This window comes from Triticum aestivum, chromosome 3D (assembly GCF_018294505.1).
Source record: "Triticum aestivum cultivar Chinese Spring chromosome 3D, IWGSC CS RefSeq v2.1, whole genome shotgun sequence".
Lineage (NCBI taxonomy): Eukaryota > Viridiplantae > Streptophyta > Magnoliopsida > Poales > Poaceae > Triticum > Triticum aestivum.
Window position 1 is genome coordinate 523586101 of NC_057802.1, and position 21926 is coordinate 523608026.

Genomic DNA, 21926 nt, shown 5'->3' on the forward strand with positions numbered 1-21926 from the left:
TGCAATTGTCCACTAGACCAATTCGAGAAGTGACACTCGCAATCCAGTAGTTGCTGCAAAGAAAGTTCAACTAGCTCTCTAGATATGATCCAATGTAAACCTTCGGTCACCTCAATGGTCACTACCTAGCAGGCACCACATGCCCAATAGCGTTTTACATAAGTTATTGTGTCTTGCTTTTGTTAGTCTACAATTTCAGACTACACAATGGTCAAAAAGCAATTCTCATTTGTCTTCCATAGACATCATCTTTGATTCTACTACATAACTTTAAAAGATAAACCTCTTGTTGGTTCATTCCTTTCCTATTTTGACTCATTATTTTTTCTATGTTCCTACACGTGCCCGCCCGTGGTTTGTTTCTAGTTCTACTTGGTTCTCTCATCAATTTACACTAATCTTTTCGACTTCATCATAACTCATTCTTACCAAATTTGTACTGCCTCCGTCTGGAATTACTTGTCGGATAAATGGATGTATTCAGACGTATTTTAGGTCTAGATACATCTATTTTTATCCATTTCTGTGACAAGTAATTCCAGACGAAGGGAGTACCTTTCAATTGATATACCTTTTTGAAATATATTATTCTCCTATATGTTTTCAAATACAACCAGTCAAGGTAATGGTTTACTCTAATATGCCCCATTTACTATATTTTAATTAACATAATTTGGTATTTATCATTGAATTTTTTTTTGCTAAGTTGAACCACATTTTGTCATTGAAATCCTTTTGCCTTCCAAAAAGAAAAAAACAGAGCGTTCAATAATATTTTTTGTTATGTTGTGTTTCTTCTAAACCTAAGCACAATAGAAGAGTTGAGTTGTGCCGCTTAATCAAATAGTAGGTGCATATATGTGTTCATGTCCATATTACCCTTAAAAATATCCAAATCCAAATATATCATACTAACAATTATCTAGGTAGATTCTTCTAGAGCACAAAACTAAAAACACACTTTTGTATGACTAATGCATATGAAATGTTAATCATTTGGTTTGTTCTTCACTCTTGCTCTTTGGCAGTTTATTTGTTCTTTCTTGCTCATATAAGTCGTGTTCCTAGGGTTTAGCAATCCCCTGTAAGTCTAGCATTACTCATATTCATTGAAACCCTAACCCATTGTCCTTTCCCCCAACATGACTTTTATATGAAAATAAAGAAAAAAATCATCATTGTAATTTACTCCACCGTCTTCTGGAGTAGTGGTATGTCATTTTGTGAGAATCTTAATGTTGTGCTATGTCATTTTGTGAGGAACTTTGAAAAGTGATGTGTTCTACACTTGTGCTATTTGGTATTATCCAACGTACTAATCTTAAAATTGGTATGCGTTTTTTCTATTTCCCGAGATATTACCTATATGTGGTGAGAGGACCTAATGGATATCCATAGGGTTTCAGCATGGGCATGATTTTTCGCCTGTGCTTTTTTTCATGAACGCATAAAGAATATCTTCATCGATTGGGGATTTGATATTGTTCAACGTGAGCCGAATTTGACACATTGCCATCCTTAGATGCAGACTTCGGGCGAACGGGCAACGCAGCAGCATCTCAAATCCTGTTATTAAAATAGATGGCACGCATCTCAAGTTGGCTCAAGAAACGGGTTATGGAACATGTTATTTGCATAGACTAGTTTATTTGAGTCTGCGACTTCGTTCATTGGCACATGAGGCAATGGCGGAGCCAGAAATTTGCTCCTGGGTATTCCTGTATTTTTTTTTTTTGCCAAAGCAGTATAATAGAGCAACAAATGTACTGTAAAATTGCAATATCAATAACTCAATGACCATACATCGATAATAGTAGCAAAATATCATTGTGGCAATATCTCTAATAATTAAGAAAGATTACAAGCGACAAAGAAAATTACAATATAACTTTATGATCCTTTTTTGGAAGAGATTGATGACATCCTCATCTACATCGATATCAAATAAACAAAGTGGAAATCAGTGGCATGGACTGACGGACATTGGTCATTAGATAAACAATTTTAGTGTACAGCCGATTAGTGAAAATGATCAAGAGAGGTAGTGGTCACAATGTTCATTATGTCAATCTAGCAATCAGTGAATCACATAGGTTGCAAATGAATCACATAATAAGCAGTTCAATTTCACTGGTTTACAAGCAATCAGTCACTGTCTTCTACGAAGGCATTGACATTTACAAAAATTCTTCAGATCTTTTTAGAAACAGAGGGGAAAATACCTTCGACGGAGCCACGGAGGCTGGACTGCCGGAGGTGGTGCCGGGCCGTGGAGGGGGAGGGAGCCTGAAGCCCTACAGGGCGAGCCGAGCGGGGGAGCCGGGGGGCTGTGGCGGATGCCGGACCGGAGTAGAGTCGCAGACTCGCGGAGGGGAGGGAGTCAGGGAGAGGGCCGTCCGGAGGGGAGGGGAGGGACCGAGGTAAAGCCATAGAGGGCGGCCGCCGGACATGGAATCGCCGCCCCCGCTACCACTAGGATTGGTGCGTCGCTCGGCCACTGCCATAGGTGCCTGTTTGGGCTGGACTCAGTGGGCCAAGTGTTTACGTATAAACATATGTATTAATTATTTGGGGGGGGGGGGGGGACCAAAATCTTGGGAAATTGTCAAATTTCCCAAAAAAGTTCAAAAAAGATGTTCATCAAAATTCAAAAAAGTTCATCAATCTGAAAAAAACTGTTCAAATTTAGAAAAAGTTCGTCAAAATTCAAAAAACTTCATGGAATTTTCAAAAAAGAAATTGTCAACCGGCACCTAGATGGGCCGGCCCATTTACGGACGCCACAGGTGCCGGTTAACAGAAATTCACGTTAACTGGCACCTGTGGCGCCAAATAGGAAATGCCACTTGGGTATTCCAGGGAATTCCCAGGACCCAGCGCCGCCACTGACGTGAGGCCCAAGCTATGTAGATAGGGGATGTCTTGATATGTGCCAAAGAAAAGGACCCTCGTACTTAGCGAACGTTCGCGAGGGAGGGTGACATATGCAAATGATTGGGTGACATTTTTCAGTTGTGAGGAAATGGTGCGGGGTGACTTTTTTTGAGACACGCATGACATTTTCTTCCGAGAAGGCAAATTTTGTTTAAAAACTGCCATCGTTTGATCTCGCCTAACAACTAAAACTACCACCTAGGGTCAGCCATGAATCATTACCGCAAAAAAGTACCGCTCTGTGATGACTACCGATGATTGGAGTAGTACAAAGCAACGAGTTTACCGATCCTCGACGAAGAGTTCATTTCAACTTCAATCTTGAGGCAACACAGACTAACTAGCAACAAGTATTTGACGATCTACTCAAGCTAAAAGCACTACAAAATGTGAAGATCGTGATGTCCAAAGCACCACGGAACGAATCGCACCATCATCTCTCTCAACAAACCCAAAAATTCTCACGCTGAAGCCAGAGATTCTTCCGCCGCGAGCATGTCCAAGAGCATTCCATGAGCAGTGCCACCAGCAGCATCAACGGCGGCCGCACCGGCGACACCAGCAGCAGCAGCAGCGTCGGCGCCCGGCGAGCCGCGGCTGTGGAGCCACCACAGCAGGTTGGTCAGCGTGTTGCCGTCGTCGTGCGACGCGAGCGCCCTCGCCTTGGCCAGCGCCGACTCCTTGTCGTAGACCCCCTCCAAGGCGTACACGAACCCCTTCCACCCGTCGCCGACGCCATCCCTTGCCAACGCCGGCGCGGTCCAGCTCACCAGCTCCTTGACGAACCCGGCGTCCGGGAAGAGGACCTCGCTGATGGGCACGATCGGCAGGAGCTGGATGCCCAGCCTGCACTCCTTCCACTCCGGCGGCGCGAACCAGAGGCCGCTGTCCCTTTTGTTGGCCCACACGACGCCGACGAGGCGGTTGTTGCTGGTGAAGTCGTCCTCGTAGATCGCGTCGCCCTCCCGGATGTGCCACCATGTCTGCGCCGCCAGCATCTCGAGCGCGGTGAGCGTGGCCGCTGCGGAGACGAGCTGTGTGTCCCCGTAGCTGAGCCCGAGGAGCGCGGCGGAGTAGTAGGCGTTGACGGCCTCGCTGGTGCTCTCCTGGTTGCGCCCGTCGCCGAACTCCGTCAGACCTCCGGCCCAGGAATGCAGCTTCCAGAGATCGAACGTCCTCAGCCTGGTGTAGCTCGCGCCGGCTCCTGGCGACAGTGTCATGAAATCGGCGACCATGAAGCAGGCCTGCGGCATGTACTCGCGCCCCCAGGCCGGGTCGATCTTGGCGAGCACAGCAATGGCGTACACGAAGTAGCCCAGGTGGTAGTGGTGGTCGTTGTAGATCCCGAAGCCGAAGTCGGCGCCGGTGTCCGTCATCCCCTGCCGAGTGACGAGGCCGCCCCACTTGGGATCGTACAGGAAGCCATTGCCCTCGAAGCTGCCGTCCAGCCAGGGCGTGACGGTGGCATTCAGGAACCCGTGCACCGCCGGGATGACGTCGGGGCACCCGACCTCCTCGGCGATCAACGCCAGCCTCGCGGCCCTGGCGACCGCCTTGCCGTAGAAGTAGGACGAGGTGGTCGTGATGGCGCTGGAGGCGAGGTCATCCACGTCCTTGCGCAGCGCGGCCACGATCTCGGGCACGCCGTCCTCGCTGATGCCCCGGGTGGAATGCCAGGTGGGGAACACCGGGTCGGTCCTCAGAGCCCAGGCGTCGCCGACGACGCCGACCAGGTCGCCGTCGATGCTGCGGTACCTGAAGTCCTCGAGCACCCGGACGCGGCTGTCCTTGGAGAGCAGCCGGAGGTGGAGCGGGTGGGCGAGCATGAGCAGGTCCCCCGACCCCTGCGTGCACCAGCCGTAGTCGACGGAGAAGGGGCGGTCCAGCGCGGCCACCCCAGCCGTCGGGTAGCGGCCGCTGTACCGGTCGAGGACGGCCTCCATGGCCGCGTCGGGCAGGAACGCGACGCGGATGACGCCGAGGAAGCCGGGCGCCGCCAGCTGCGTGACGCTGGACATGGACAGGCGGATCGGCGCGGAGGCGTAGAGGAGGAACGTCTGGCCGCTGTTCATCCGGAGGCGCCACCTGGTGAGCGAGTCGTCGCGGGGGGCGGCCTCGAGGAAGGCGTGGACGGAGGCGATGGAGATGTCGACGGGGCGACGGGCGCACATGGTGGAGACGGTGACGAAGGGGCTGCCGCGGACGAGGAACGCGCGCAGCGACCGGGAGAAGTCGAGGGTGACGGAGAGGTCGTCGAAGCCGGCGATGATGTGGCGCCATCCGGCCCCGGCCGCGGCCGCGGCGGCGGCGTCGGACGGGGAGGAGACGGTGAGGTCGGCGACGAAGGCCTGGGCGTGGAAGGACGGGGAGTGGACGCTCTTGGGGTAGCACACCTTGAGCCCCGCGGCGGCGGACTTGAGCAGGTAGGGGTGGATGTACTCGGGCTGGTCCCCGTCGTTGAGCGCGAAGTTCTGGAAGAAGGAGCCGGTGGGGAGCGGCGCGGCGAGGAGGTGCGGGGCGAAGAAGCGGGCCGGGTCCGGGAGCACCGCCGACTCCGCCCGCGGGAACACGGAGGCCCCCAGGGACGGCGGCGGCGGCGGCATCTCGGGCTGCGGCGGGGTGGGGCTGCGCGTGGACTGCCAGAAGAGGAACGCGGCGAGCGCCACCGCGACGTACGTGGCGACCTGCGCCATCTTCCTCCTCTCCATCCTCTCCGGCGCGTGTCGAGGGGGAGCGGCTCCCTCTGCCGCAGCTTTTATAGGCGCCGCGCCGCGCCGCGCCGATCTCCTTCCCCGCGGCGGAGTGCGGGTTGGGCACGGCGGCCACGGATGGAATGGGGATTCTGCGGGGTTCAGAGATTTTGGTAACGCGGCAGCCTTTTGGTTACCCCCCAAAAGTCATCCTGCTAGAATTTGCCTTCATAATTTTTGACAAATTTTGGTAGTTCCCTTGCTTTCCCTATTTTTGACCGGACAAATTTTGGTACTACAGTATTTCCCTTGCTTTCCCTATTGTGGCTTGACATATTTTCCTGAAATTTTCTGCAGGTTTATTTTTCATGGTAATACGTGTCTCATTATATAGAATAAATATCAAGTTACAAGGCACATAAGCACCGACCATACATGACTGAAAAGATAGGAAAATCATATGCAAAATACCAGCGCCTGTCACTTTCCTTCGACACCACCGAAGCAGCCACCAAAGGGTAAAAAGACAGATCACCTCTTCACCCAAGCTCGACGCGGCTCCATCGCTGATCAGTAGCTTTACGGACCTCCAAAGTAGCTTGCCAAAAGCAAAACCATAGCCGTTGAAAGAATCAGACCGGGGCAACATGTCCCCGGACACGCCATCGAACTTCAGAACTGACACCCTCGCATGACGACGACGTCGGAGAAGGAAACCAGAACTGCCCGCCTTCGACCACAGACCCAACACAAGATACTCCATCTTCCAGCTGTCACTTGCGTAGACAACTGCCTGCGCGTACTCCTGAACGACAAAACCTCCCTGCTCCACCATGACGTCGGAGACAACGCCACAGCAACGGGGACAGAGCAGAAGGAGAGACACACCTGATGAAGTCGCCGCCGCCGCCTCATCAACACCATCCATGAACCCTAACGCTGTTGATCTGAGGGATCGACAGAGACACGATGCCATCAACTCCGAGACGCCGCCATGAAGAACACCGCCGGTGTGGGAGTGGGGTTGAGGCAGATTTATTCGTCCGGGCGCCGCTCCCACCACCCCAACGACGCACCACGACCTAAAAATCCAAAACCTAACTACAGAGCAGAGGAACGGGGTCCCCCCTCCCTCCTGCCGCCGGAGCAGCAGCCGAAGGGAGAGGGGGCCAGCGCACCGGCCGGTGGAGATCGGAGGAAAAGAGTCGCCTCGCCCTAGTCGCCTGGTGGCGGCGGCGGCTAGGGTAGGAAAACAGATAATTTTCTACAGGTTATTATTAGTAGTGACGCAAATCTATCTTGATTCAAAAGAAAAAAAACAGTCGTTTATACGATACAACGATGGCCAAACCAGCGATCAGAGTAGAAACCAACAAAATATACGCTCACACTGTCAACAATATCACACATGATAATAACTCTCCCCTGGCCAAGACAGGCCACAGTACCAGCATTTCTACAGTGATTTAATTCACTTGTAGCAGCAGGTTTACATATACAATGGCAAGACAAACTTTTACGAGAGAGGGTTTAAGCAACTGCTCACCCCGCAGGTGCAATAGCAAACTCTGAGTTGGCTTGACAGCATTGTGCCAACACTTTATGAAACGATCTTCTTCGCTTCGAACTACCCATTGTCTTGCATCAAGAAAACTTTCTTCCCTCCCTTCTAAGGCTTTCAAGGGATAAGGTTACAGGCATGCATTTTGAGGTACCAATATATTCCAAGCGCACACCGCCCTCTTTCAGGGGTTGTCCAGCGAAGGCTTCTGCGGGAGCAGTTGTTGACAGGATTGGGTGCGCCCTCATTGCAATAGCCCACTTCTCTTCCCCCAACCCATGGCTATTACGTACAGGATCGTGCACCCAGCAATGGTGCCAAAAGTGGTTTCCCAAAACTTCACATGTGCTGCTCGCGTCTGCTCCTCGCCTACGGGAGTGTAAAGAGATATGCCGATGTTCATCCCGAAAAGACCAACGACAGCCACTCCGGCAGTAATGACAACCGTCGCGGTCGAGAGCATGACCCCCATTTGTAGAAGCTGATTCTGCTTGTCGTCCAACATTATGTTGATGTAATCCTCGGTGTCATCAACATACTCCCTCAGCTTCAAGCAAGCATACAACAAATATAAGCTTAAGAGTTTAATTACAATTTTACTATATAAAACTCCCTACGCTAATGTCTCAAGGTTAGAAAGAATATTGCTGACAGAAAATGGCACATAAGATAAATCATTATAGAGGACACACAGTAAAATCAATCGAGGGTAGAATGGACTCAAGCAAAACACAAAACACTGTATTCTGATATTAGCTTGTTCAAAGGGGTCATTTCAGTAAACTGGGCAAGATGATTTCTTCTTTTATTGAGAGTGAAGCATAGCATTTTACAACTTTTGCCATAACCTTGTTTTCTCATACTAACTGTAACAGCATTTTATGTTCTTAACATACCATGTATAGCATTATAAAATTTACAATCCTGATCTGAAGTTCTTTTATCTGCTAAGAAAATACTTCCTGTTAACAATAATAAGTGGGCAGGATTTCAGCAATATTTGGAATGGTGCAAGTAACATGATAAGGAGAAAAGCAGAGAGAGAAGAACGCTTACATGCGAAAGCTTATTTAGTGTACCGTCAATTTGCACAAAATAGGCCTCTAAAAGCATCTCCAGTTCTTCAATGTTGGGCTTATAACCAATAAAGCTACCATTGCTTGCAGTTCCAGCTGGCTCGCTTCTATAATCCTCATCCCTGCACACAAATGAAATGATTCCACACAATTAACATATTCATGCATGCATAAGATGCATACGACTAGTAAGAACTATTTTATGGTCTATGGAAATAGCAGATAGGAATCCATCTATAAGAAGAAAGTAGAGATGTCTCGCTTTGATGACTTACATATCCTCCTCCAACTGAGACGGGTCATGATCATGATCATGATCATCAACCTCAACTCTAGATGAAGTCTCACTGATATCTTCTCGAGCAAGTTTTTCTGTCAAGTACATTTCAGCCATATCCATTTCATCGTCCAATAGATGCTCAAGCTCATCCCTCACCTATCAGAATGTATTTTTTTATTAAGGTGGAATTATTCTGCGGAGTCTAGAAGGGAAAGGAGTGCAGAAGATTTAAGCAAATAGACTTTTGCGAGGAAATTATAGCAGGAATAATAGATATAGAGGTAGGTGGTGGCTGGATGTGTTGTATACTTGTATGGTGAAGGTTTGAATGGTTTGGCAAAGTTCTTTCACATAGTTATAGAGGTCGCACAAGCACCGATCATTCAAAAGTAGCCAGCAGAATGAAACAACAAATTATGTTTGACAACACCTACCTAAGATATAGCGGCAGTAGAAATTGAAGAGAGGATGGACATTGATATTATATTAAACCCTCAAACAGGTTAAATTGCCTACCTTCTGCACGCGTCCAGAGATTGCCACCAGCCGGCTCTTAATTTGCCTAACTCGCTCAAGATTCAGGGTACTGATCTTTGAAGTTAGCTCATCCAATGCTGGATATGCCTCTTTCTCCAGAGTCACAGTCTGGGAAAAAAAAGTTCAGTTACTATCTACAACTACAAGTACACCATGTTCTGCCTACTTGTGAGAACTGAGATGTACTGCTATCTCAAAAGTAGTTTGTAAACTTGACTATCTAAAATGAATATATATATATAAATAAAACAGAGAACGGTTAAAAGACTACTCCAGACAGACCAGCTTACGAACAGCTTCTACACTAAGCATGATTCCAGCTATCTATAAATTAAATAAAAACAGGACTGTCCCAGGTTTTCTGGGAAAGACGGGATTATCAAACTTCTATAAATTGCTCCAACCAGACCTCAAGTTTATCCAATAAGCAGAGGTGAAGAAATTGCCCAACATCATATGTAATAACAAAGGCTCAATATCAAACAAGTCATAATGTAATATGAACCATAGCTTGTTGAAACAACTATCCTAAGATGGCAAATAGATTAATCCAGTTGTATTAAAATATCTTGAATAATTTTCAGAAATAAGATGAAACACATACCTCCTCTTCTAGAGATCTACAAGCCGACTCGAGACACACTTCAAGCGCACGGAACTCAAAGGGTAAAACCTTGGTGCTTCCATCTTTCATAGCAGTCAATGTGGGCACACTGCTGCTGTGAGTCATTTCACCCACCGCATTAGGAGTCCTCTTAGCCATCTCCAGTTCATGTCCTTTAGATGAACTAGGAGCAGGAAATGGTGAAGCAATTGCAGATGATTCGCCATCCATATCAGTAAACTCTGCAGCCTGTTAAAATGAGAAATGTCACATATCCCTCACAGTCCCTTATCACAGTATCGCCATAGCTAATAGCAGCAGACTCAAGTGGAATAGCCTACAGAGTCAGAATTCAAGAATGGTTTGAGTTCAAACTGTGTAAACCATAGTTCCTTTTTTAACTAGCTCGGCAGCTCCCTTTGGAAAGAATGAAGGAATGTGGACTACACAGCTTGCTGCTGGTATTCAAGGTTTTCACTTGAAACTGTTTCTGAACAGCCTTAGCTTGTATTTTTCATAAAAAACTATTTGACCACCCATGTCCTCTTACATGCATCCAATCACTAAAGTGCAAAATCCCGCACGTCAGCAGAACATATATTGTACCGACTGTATGAAGGTCTGATGCTGTTTTTGGCAAATGTCCAGTTCAGTTCACCGGCAATTTCTCAAAACATGACAACAAACAAATCAACTTGTATTCTTGGCACCCTGTGGTGTTTAGACAAGTCTGAAGACATGGGTGGGGTGATTTAACAAATCTACTCAACAACAGGGGCAGCACCAGCACAACTGGCCAATTGCAGTGTTGAGAAACCATGAAAAACATCTGAAACCACACAACACACCAACGATATAGATCTGTCAATAGTTACTACCACTGGCAACATTCAGGTCCTAATCCAGATGTTATGTTTCTACGTTTCAGTGTCTTACTCTTGAGCACAATATAACTTGATTGGCATTACATATGACTCGAAATCTTATACGACTGTTTCCACTTAACTGTAATATCCACCTACAGTTCAGATATCGTGCAATGGTTATTCCACCAGCGGACTAGCCTAAATCACAGGCCCAGAAGCAAGCAAAATGAATCGGCAGAGAGGTAGCGACTCAAATAAGACCTGGTCTGCGGAAGTGAGCACGCGGGCCTGGAGGTCGCGGACGAAGCGCGCGAAGTCGGGGTCCTTGGAGTTGGGGAGCAGCACCTCGGCGGCGGTGATGACGGCCTTGACGCGCTCCAGGTTGACGACGATGGCGCGCTCGCGGCCCAGGATCGTGGACGGGTAGGACAGCAGAGGGTCGAGCACCCTCAGGTCCCGCGCCGGCAGCCCCGTCCGCGCCATCACCGCGTGCTTCCCGGCCTCCTCCACCCGCGCCCGCCCCGACGCCGGCACCACCAGCCACTCCCGGCTCGCCGCCGCCGCCGCGGCGGCCGCCCCCGCCTTTCGCCTCACCACGCCGCCGCCCGGCCCCGTCGCTGTGGGCCTCATCCTCTGCTCCCGGAGCTAGGGTTTCGACTGCGATCGTCGGCTGGGGCTGTAGCTGGAGGTGGAGGTACGCGTGGTCGGCAGCGGGGAGATGCGGGTTTCCGACTGAAAATTGTGGGGGACGGCCGACGCGACCCAGGGGCGGATGTCTCGCGGAGCGCACTCATGGGCTGATCTTTTTTCTTCCGTGGCAAAATTGCCTCCTGCTTGGTGAGTTTTTCCTTCTAACAAAAAAGTAGCGAAATAGAAAGTGATATTTTGGGCAGCGGCAAATCTAGAGGGTTTTTTTTGCGACAAGGCGATCTAAAGGTTTGGACATCAATAATCTCTCAGATAGAAATTATCGAATTCAAAGTCAATCTAAAGGTTTGGATTTCCTAACGGACGACTCAGTGCACCTCATCTTCTGTGTTTTCCCAAGTCATTCACTCCCAACTACTTATTGGTGTTCACGGACTTTCCATGCACAATCAACATGATGGCAATTCCATTTCGAACGGTAGATTCATCATGTTGGCGTGCCACTTGGTGAAGGCAAGAAACTATACAATGGTGGATATCGCGGGCAATGGGATGGAGGAGGGGCAAGATTGCATTTTCGTTCGAGAGGGGTTTGCCGGCCGCCGCCATGGCGGCAACAAGACTCTTCATACTGTGATAATATTCAAGAGCCGAGAGATCCTTTTTCTATAGGTTTGAGAGTTGGTATCACACATGCATGATGCGAGTGCGCCCTTGGAAGGCGAACATATCATGGAGTGTAGACCAAAGGACGGTGGCGGAAGTGAAGAGGGTCGTCTAGCCGAGGATCTCCTCAGTCATGTAGCCAAGAAGTGTGATCATGACAGTGTGATGATGTTGCTGGTACCACCGAAGAAAGTCGAGATTGGCTATCTACTGGCAACATCGTCGGTGCCTTCGGTGATGGTGTGTGGCAGCGCTCTCATGGAACCATCAGCATAGCCAAACAGGCCTTGAGCACAGAGGGCGGGGGACGGCTTGAGTCCTCCAGAGAAGGAAGTTGCCGCGCGTGAGGCGGGTAGTGATGAGGTTGCCGATCGCACTGACGGAGATGAGAGCAGAGGGACTAGAACCAACAACAACGGTGCCCGTGTGTTGCGTTGGTGTTGGCATGAGAGGTTGGAGCCATGGCTACGAGAGAAGATATAAATGGAATCTTAATGCTCTGATTACCAAGTTAAAAAGATTGGTTTCATGTGGTGATTACCACCGGCCTCTCCTCGATTTACATCCACGTACGAAGTACATGATAGATACAACTGGTTAGAATTACAACCATGGGATTATATAAGAACATCATATACAACAAACTCAATCTGAAAAAACGAGACCGGAGGGGCAAGCACCCCTCGGCATATTTTTATATGAAGGGCGAGAAACACAGTTGGATATTCGCATCAGCAATTGGTCGAACCTGGCTGGCCTGGAACCAAGATAGGGTCCCTACCACTAAGCTAGCGCTATATAGGGAAAAAATACTGATCCGCATGCCCTAATTCTTCGTTTCTCCTGTGCAAAGTGGAGTGTCACATGTTCAAGTCGTAAATCAGGCTTACGCACACGCAAAGCTTAAGAGCATCTTAGCAGACCCCTTAAAACGCATAAAACTGCAAAATAACCGCCGGTTTATAATTTTACGCCGAAAAAGCGACCCTAATATAACCCGTAAACGTCTCCAACCTGTAAATTTTTTAAGGGGCGTGGAAAACAACCCCACTGAACCTGTGAAAATAAAGATTTCGGAGCTAACCCGAGGGCGCTCTGTATATGCGAAATGCCGTTGGCGAGAGTCCAACTGCCATCAGAACCTTCATGGCTCGCTCCCGTCCGCCGCGCCTGCCGGCCGGCGGTCCCCGGACACCTGCCGCCGCGCCCGCCCGCGGCTCTCTTGACGGAGGAGCTAGCTAGCTCAATCGATTCGAATGGAGCTAGCTAGCTCTAGCTAAATCGATGCGCGTCTCTCCTAGCGGAGGAGCTAACTAGCTAGCTAGCTACGGCGAACGGAGGAGTCTGGCCGCCGCGGCCGCCCTTGCCTTCGCCCGCATGCTGCGGCTGCCCCGCGTCTTCCTCGTCCGCCCGTCCGCCGGCGGCCGCCCGGGCCTACGGTATGTGTCGATTTCAAATTGGCGTGAGGAAGAGGACGGCCAGAAAAAAAAAGTAGGCTAGCTGTGGGCCTGTTCGGTATATTCAGAGTACATTTTTTTACAGGTTGATTATACGGGATCTGTTCGGCCGCAGCTAAAATCGGCCCTTGAAACACGTTTTTCTCGGTCCTTATAACGACTTTAAAGTGACCTTTGTTTGAGCTACAGCTAGTGATTCTCGTAGTCTAGGCCTGACAAAATCTAAATCTCAAACAACACACAGATTATCACATCAGATTCCTACATCGCTTTTGGAAAATGAACTACCACGGTCTTCAAAGCCGAAGCAGCGAATTTGCTGATTCTGGTGATTCCCGAGCGGCAACTTACGCAACTTGAAGTCTAGCCCAAGTTATGCCAGTTATTACAACAGGAATGCCACTCCACCCATGACCCAAATCTTCCCACGACGTGTTTCTCCTTCCGTCGTTATTTTTGACCGAACGAAAACAGAGAGAGAGGGGCGATGCAAGGCTCTCTCTAGGGTTCCGGCGGCAGCACGTTCGCTGGTAGCTCCAAAATGAGCGGATACGGCGCTGCAAACTTCACCCTTCCCGGCATTCCGGCCTGCGAGCCCCGCCTGTGCCGCTGTCTAGCTGGTCTGCCTGCGCCGCGTTGGCCCCTGTCGCTACAAACGCCGCCCTGAGGTCTCTGATGACCCACAAGTATAGGGGATCAATTGTAGCTCTTTTCGATAAGTAAGAGTGTCGAACCCAACGAGGAGTAGAAGGAAATGACAAGTAGTTTTCAGTAAGGTAGTGTCTGCAAATGCTGAAATTGTGAGTAGCGTAGTAGTTTGATAGCAAGATACTCTGTAACGAGCAAGTAACGATAGTAGTAACAAAAGTGCAGCAAGGTAGCCCAATCCTTTTGAGGCAAAGGACAGCCCAAAACGATCTCTTATGATAAGCAAAGCATTCTTGAGGGTACACGGGAATTTCATCTAGTCACTTTCATCATGTTGGTTTGATTTGTGTTCGCTACTTTGATAACTTGATATGTGGGTGGACCGGTGCTTAGGTGATGTTCTTACTTGAACAAACCTCCTACTTATGATTAACCCTCCCGCAAGCATCCGCAGCTACGAGAAAAGTATTAAGAATAAATTCTAACCATAGCATTAAACTCTAGGATCCAATCGGTCCCTTACGGAATAGTGCATAAACTAGGGTTTAAGTTTCTGTCACTCTCGCAACCCACCATCTATTTACTACTCCACAATGCATTCCCTTAGGCCCAAATATGGTGAAGTGTCATGTAGTCGACGTTCACATGACACCACTAAGTGAATCACAACATACATACTATCAAAATATCGAACACATATCAAGTTCACATGATTACTTGCAACATGATTTCTCCCGTAACCTCAAGAACAAAAGTAACTACTCACAAATAATCAACATGCACATGATCATAGGGGCATTAATATGCATAATGGATCTGAACATATAATCTTCCACCAAATAAACCATATAGCAATCAACTACAAGATGTAATCAACACTACTAGTCACCCCCTAGCAACAATCTATAGTTCCGGTAACAAGATTGAATACAAGAGATGAACTAGGGTTTGAGATGAGATGGTGCTAGTGAAGATGTTGATGGAGATTGCCCTCCCCAAGATGGGAGAGTTGTTGGTGATGATGATGACGATGATTTCCCCCTCCGGGAGGGAAGTTCCCCCAGCAGAATCGCTCCGCCGGAGGGCAAAAGTGCTCCTGCCCAAGTTCTGCCTCGAGACGTTGGCGCTTCGTCCCGAAAGTCTTCTTCTTATTTTTTCTAGGTCAAAATCACATATACCAGAAGATGGGCACCGGAGGTGGGCCGAGGAGGCCACAACCCACCAGGGCGCGCCTGGGGGGCCTGGCGCGCCCAGGTGGGTTGTGCCCACCTGGTGGCCCCCCTCTGGTGTTTATTGGCTCCAGTATTTCTTAAATAATCCATAAAAAATCTCCGTGAAGTTTCAGCTCATTTGGAGTTGTGCAGAATAGGTGGCCTGACGTAGCTTTTTCAGGTCCAGATTTCCAGCTGCCGGAATTCTCCCTCTTGGTGTATACCTTGCAAATTATGAGAGAAAAGGCATTAGAATTACTCCAAAAAGCATTATTATGGATGAAAACACTATAAATAACAGTAAGAAAACATGATGCAAAATGGACGTATCAACTCCCCCAAGCTTAGACCTCGCTTGTCCTCAACCGAAAACCGAAATCGAAAAACATGTCCACATGCTTTGAGAGAGAGGTGTCGATAAAAACAAAATACGGACATAGAAGCATCATGTTGATTATTATAACAGCAACAAAATTAAACATAGGACTTTTATCATAGAACTTTTATCATACACTTCCCATGCATGAGTAAGTAACAGTTCATCACATAATCGGAGTATAAAGCAAAAAAAACTCTATTAGAAACCAACAAACTATGTTCTTAGTCAACTTTGCAACTACAATTCATCATCTTTTTAGGAAGGGTCACGTGTTGGAGCCTTTAGGCAAGTCCACATACTCAACCATCATATAGTCTTCTATGATGGCTAACACTCACTGAGTACACATGAGCAAAACGTTTCGACCAGACACATAGAAAGATAGGGGCTTATAGTTTTGCCTCCCAACATACTCACCTCAAGGGTGATGTCAAGAATAATAACTAATGCTATCTATATTCAACTGGACATATGTGCCTAGATCTTTCCTCACCACATCATGCTTGCCAAAAGAGAAAAATAAAAAGGAATAGACGGAAAACTTTGACTCTTTGCATAAGAGTAGATACATAAAGGTAAAAGATAGGCCCTTCGCAGAGGGAAGCAGAGGTTGCCATGCACTTATTTGTTTGTGCTCAATCCCTTAGTGCAAAAGAACATCACGTTACATTGCCCCTTAAGATGACAACCTTTATTATGCAGTCTGTCGCTTTTATTCTTTGTCATCCAAGTTCGTGCAACGCTCAAATTTCCCTTACACTAAGCAATCTCACACATTTAGAAGCAATTTTTATTGCCTTTTTGCACCGATGACAACTTACTTGAGGGATCTTGCTCAATCCCTAGGTAGGTATGGTGGACACTTGAAAAAGATTTGGGTTTAAGGGTTTTTGGATGCACAAGTAGTATCTCTACTTAGTGCGGAATTTTTGGCTAGCAAAGATAGGGGGCAAGCATCACATGTTAAAGGATCTATGACAATATGACTTCTATGTGAATATAAACATACATAAACCATTACGTTGTCTTCCTTGTCCAACGTCAACAATTTTGGCATATAATATTTTGATGAGGGCTCACAATCACAAAAGATTTCTAGGATAGTGTATTTATATGTGAATCTTCCCTTCCCTTATTAATTCTTTCATGAGTTGCATCACTGACCAATGCTATGTTTGTCAATCTCTAATAAAATTTTATTACTTATACTTTTCCTTACGTGGTGCCATCACCTACCATAGGATTAGTATATGATCTTATTGATTTATTTCCTTTCTTTTGTTTGCTCGCTTTCTCTTTATTTGCAACATGAAAGTAAAGAAAGTAAAAACTCGAACTAACTTTATTATATAACTTGCACACGATAACAATGATAGATCACTAAGCAAACTATCAAAGAAGAAAAGATCGAACATAAACTTTATTTATCTAAGAAAAAGATTGAACTAAGATAAGTAAAAGCAAAAGGATAGTGAGATGATACGATACTGGGGCACCTCCCCCAAGCTTGGCGGAAGCCAAGGGAGTGCCCATACCCGATATTCAGTCCTCCTTTGGTGGTGAAGAAGGTGATGGTGGTGATGAAGCGATCCTGTCCTTAAGCGTCAAAAGATCCTGCAGCCGACGGATGACGCTCCGGAGATGGGTAATATGTTGGTAACTTCCTTGCCCTTGCCTCCCTTGACGGCGTCCATAGGCTCCTCCCTCTTCGTCTCGATCTTCATCAGCCAAACATCCTCTTCCATGTTGTTGGAGGAGCAGGAAGACATGATGCCTGGCTTGATAAATCTGACCAGAAACTGCAAGAAAAGAGACAGAGGATTTCTTCGTGATATGGTGGTTAACAAGTTCAGGAAGTATATATAGAATTTTTATCTTGTAGGATAAGTATACAGAAGAAAAACGGAGTCCGGAAGGTGCCCCAGGTGGGCATGCCTGGCGCACCCTGGTGTCTTGTGCCCACCAGGGGACGCTTCCTGGGAGTTTCTTTATTCCCAAAATTCTAAATTATTCCAAGACTGACAAAAAATATTTTTGCAGATTTTTCGGAGTCTGTTTACTTATCGTACCACATACCTCCTTATTTTGATGACTCTGGGGTGTTCCGGAAGGACTCTTTTATGTGTTCTTTCGGTGTCAAAGTTTGGACAATATTGCTTTCAACATTAATAGGCGTACCTGAGATATAATGCTTTATTCGTTGCCCATTGACAACCTTCGGGTTAGTGCCTTCGAAATTATTTATTTTGATGGCTCCAGACCGCTAAACCTCCTCGATGACATAGGGGCCTTCCCATTTTGAAAGGAGTTTGCCTACAAAGAATCTGAAATGAGAGTTGTACAAAAGAACATATTCTCCGACTTTAAACTCACGCTTTTGGATTCTCTTGTCATGACATCTTTTAACTTTTTCTTTGAATAATTTTGCATTTTCATAAGCCTGGGTTCTCCATTCATCTAATGAGCTTATATCAAATAACCTCTTTTCACCAGCAAGTTTGAAATCATAGTTGAGTTCTTTAACTGCCCAGTATGCTTTATGTTCTAACTCAAGGGGAAATGACAAGCTTTTCCATAAACCATTTTATAAGGAGACATACCCATAGGATTTTTATATGCCGTTCTATAAGCCCAAAGTGCATCATCTAATTTCTTAGACCAATTCTTCCTGGACCTATTGACAGTATTTTGCAAAATTAATTTTATTTCTCTATTGCTAAGTTCAACTTGACCACTAGACCGAGGATGATAGGGCGATGCAATTCTATGGTTAACATCATACTTGGCAACCATTTTACGAAAAGCACCATGAATAAAGTGTGAACCACCATCAGTCATCAAATATCTAGGGACTCCAAACCTTGGGAAAATAACTTCCTTAAGCATTTTAATAGAGGTGTTGTGATCAACACTACTGGTTGGAATAGCTTCTACCCATTTAGTAACATAATCAACACCAACCAAAATATGTGTATACCCATTAGAGGAAGGAAAAGGTCCCATATAATCAAATCCCCAAACATCAAATGGTTCAACAGCAAGTGAATAACTCATAGGCATTTCCTGACGCTTACCAATATTACCTATTCTTTGGCATTCATCACAAGATGAGACGTACTTATGGGCATCCTTGAAGTAATGTCTTAAATCATATAAGAATTTTTTCTTTTGTTGGTATGTAAAACTAGGTGGTAAATATTTAACAACAATGTAATTAGCATAATCAGCATACCAAGGAGTACTATTAGCAACATTTATTGCAGCTAGTTGCTCATCAGGAAAACTATCATCAATAGGTAGTGGGTCATCAAGCACATTTTCAAGCCTAGACAAGTTATCAGCTACGGGGTTCTCAGCTCCCCCAAGCTTAAACCTTTGATTGTCCTCAAGCAATTCAGTTGATAAACTGAAAGTGATAAAGAAAAACTTTTACAAACTCTGTTTGCTCTTGTTGTTGTAAATATGTAAAGCCAGCATTCAAGTTTTCAGCAAAGATTATGAACTAACCACATTCACAATAACTCTTAGGTCTCATGTTTACTCATATCAATGGCATAATCAACTAGCGAGCAATAATAATAAATCTCGGATGACAACACTTTCTCAAAACAATCATAATATGATATAACAAGATGGTATCTCGCTAGCCCTTTCTGAGACCGCAAAACATAAATGCAGATCACCTTTAAAGATCAAGGACTGACTAGACATTGTAATTCATGGTAAAAGAGATCCAGTCATAGTCATACCCAATATAAATTAATAGTAATGGATGCAAATGACAGCGGTGCTCTCCAGCTAGTGCTTTTAATAAGAGGGTGATGACTCAACATGAAAGTAAATAGATAGGCCCTTCGCAGAGGGAAGCAGGGATTTGTAGAGGTGCCAGAGCTCGATTTTAAAGTAGAGATAAATAATATTTTGAGCGGTATACTTTCATTGTCAACATAACAACCAAGATATGGCGATATCTTCCATGCTACACACATTATAGGCGGTTCCCAAACAGAATGGTAAAGTTTATACTCCCCCTCCACCAACAAGCATCAATCCATGGCTTGCTCGAAACAACGCGTGCCTCCAACTAACAACAGTCCCGGGGGAGTTTTGTTTGCAATTATTTTGATTTGATTTGCATAAAGCATGGGACTGGGCATCCCGGTGACCAGCCATTTTCTCGTGAGTGAGGAGCGGAGTCCACTCCTCTTGAGAATAACCCGCCTAGCATGGAAGATACGGACAACCCTAGTTGATACATGAGCTATTCGAGCATACAAAACAGAATTTCATTTGAAGGTTTAGAGTTTGGCACATACAAATTTACTTGGAACGGCAGGTAGATACCGCATATAGGAAGGTATGGTGGACTCATATGGAATAACTTTGGGGTTTAAGGGATTGGATGCAAAGCAGTATTCCCGCTTAGTACAAGTGAAGGCTGGCAAAAGACTGGGAAAGCGACCAACTAGAGAGCGACAACAGTCATGAACATGCATTAAAATTAATGACCATTGAGTGCAAGCATGAGTAGGATATAATCCACCATGAACATAAATATCGTGAAGGCTATGTTGATTTGTTTCAACTACATGTGTGAACATGTGCCAAGTCAAGTCACTTGAATCATTCAAAGGAGGATACCACCCCATCATACCACATCACAACCATTTTAATAGCATATTGGCACGCAAGGTAAACCATTATAAACTCATAGCTAATTAAGCATGGCATAAGTAACTATAATCTCTAATTGTCATTGCAAACATGTTTATTCATAATAGGCTGAATCAGGAACGATGAACTAATCATATTTACAAAAACAAGAGAGGTCGAGTTCATACCAGCTTCTCTCATCTCAATCAGTCCATCATATATCGTCATAATTGCCTTTCACTTGCACGACCGAATGATGTGAATAATAATAATAGTGCACGTGCATTGGACTAAGCTGGAATCTGCGAGCATTCAATAAACAGGAGAAGACAAGGCAATATGGGCTCTTGGTTAATTCAACAATAATGCATATAAGAGCCACTTCAACAATTTCATCATGGTCTTCTCCTATCGACCCCCAAAGAAAAGAAAAGAAATAAAACTATTTACACGGGAAAGCTCCCAACAAGCAAAAGAAGAACAGGAAATATTTTTGGGTTTTCTTTTAATTGTTACTACTACAGCAAGAAAAGTAAACTAGCTAAAATCTACAACTAATTTTTTTGGTTTTTCTTAAGGTTTATCAAACACACAAGAAGAAAGCAAGAATAAGAAAATAAACTAGCATGGATATTACAGTGAAAGAGTATGAGCACCGACATCTAGCAATGAGTGTGCGAACATGAATGTAATGTCGGTGAGAAATGCGTACTCCCCCAAGCTTAGGCTTTTGGCCTAAGTTGGTCTATTGCCACGGCTGGCCTGGCGGATATCCATAGTTTTAGTTGGGGTTGTACTGAGAAGAAGAAGCCTCTAATTGCCACTGGTTGGCAATCATCTCCGGATCCCACACTGGTAATTAGACTGTCGTGGAGGATCAAATTGTGGTTCCGGCTCTGGCTCTGTGGCTGATGTAGGGTTCCGGTACGCTTGGATGGTCACTAGCGGAACGAGATACTGGCCTGCAGATAAATCAAACAAGGAAGGAGCAGGCAAGGTAATAGTCTCAGGGTGACTTTTATCAAATAACAATTTGTATTTAAGCGCCCTTTCCCTATTCTTAACAATAAAATCATGCGCTACCATACTCTTATAATCTAAATAAATAGTAGGCAACAATTTTTCTTCTTTTTCATAGTGCCTAATAGGTATGTTATAGTATGCAGCGAGGCGTGAGGCGAAGATGCCTCCCAAGATGAGGCCCTTAGTACGGTTAAGATTTGACCGCTTTGCAACAATAGCGCCCATACTAAATGTGTCATCACGAAACAAGGCATGGCACAAAATAATAATATCAGGGACACTCAGGTTTCCACAGTTTCCGTGACCAATTAAGCACCTACTAGAAAATATAGCAAAGTAACGTAGAACATGAAAATGTATGCTAGTGATTCGTGCATCGGAAACCTTCCTCGTTTCCCCTACAACAATTGTATCAATAAATCCCTCCACATCGTTACTATGTGGTTCTTCTATGAAACCCGGAAAAGGTAACTTGCACACCACACAGAATTCTTGAAGGGTCATCTCCTTATACTCATCATATAAATAAAAATCCACCATAGGTGGTGATCTCCTAGAATGGAAATGAAAATTTTGCACAAAGGTATTGGTGAGTAAGAGATACTGTTCGCGTTGGTCGTGGAGGAAGTCGGTGAGGCCTGCATTCTTAGCCAATTCATAAAAATCATCATAAATCCCGGGTGCTCTCAAGAA

The 21926-nt window shown here is 45.9% G+C and overlaps 2 protein-coding genes across 2 annotated transcripts; both read right to left on the reverse strand.

Moving 5' to 3' along the window:
• Positions 1-3171: 3171 nt before the first annotated feature.
• LOC123080183 (ascus wall endo-1,3(4)-beta-glucanase) lies at positions 3172-5812 on the reverse strand. Its single transcript, XM_044503081.1, has one exon. It carries the CDS (start codon positions 5640-5642, stop codon positions 3396-3398), a length of 2247 nt encoding a protein of 748 aa, XP_044359016.1. The 5' UTR covers positions 5643-5812; the 3' UTR covers positions 3172-3395.
• A 1089-nt stretch (positions 5813-6901) lies between these two features.
• LOC123080184 (magnesium transporter MRS2-F) lies at positions 6902-11323 on the reverse strand. Its single transcript, XM_044503082.1, has 6 exons — positions 10810-11323; positions 9683-9931; positions 9058-9186; positions 8537-8697; positions 8242-8383; positions 6902-7732 (listed from the first exon to the last, which is right to left on the reverse strand). The coding sequence occupies exons 1-6, from the start codon at positions 11176-11178 to the stop codon at positions 7430-7432; spliced, it is 1353 nt and encodes a 450-aa protein (XP_044359017.1). The 5' UTR covers positions 11179-11323; the 3' UTR covers positions 6902-7429.
• Positions 11324-21926: the final 10603 nt, after the last annotated feature.

Bases quoted from the DNA above. Each gene is read 5' to 3' on its own strand.
- LOC123080183 (XM_044503081.1), bottom strand. From the start codon at position 5,642: ATGGAGAGGAGGAAGATGGCGCAGGTCGCCACGTACGTCGCGGTGGCG.
- LOC123080184 (XM_044503082.1), bottom strand. From the start codon at position 11,178: ATGAGGCCCACAGCGACGGGGCCGGGCGGCGGCGTGGTGAGGCGAAAG. The intron at 9,187-9,682 runs GTATGTGTTTCA...TTTTTTTCCCAG, and splicing joins GTAGATCTCTAGAAGAGGAG to ACTGTGACTCTGGAGAAAGA. The intron at 8,698-9,057 runs GTAGGCAATTTA...ACATTCTGATAG, and splicing joins TCTCTGGACGCGTGCAGAAG to GTGAGGGATGAGCTTGAGCA.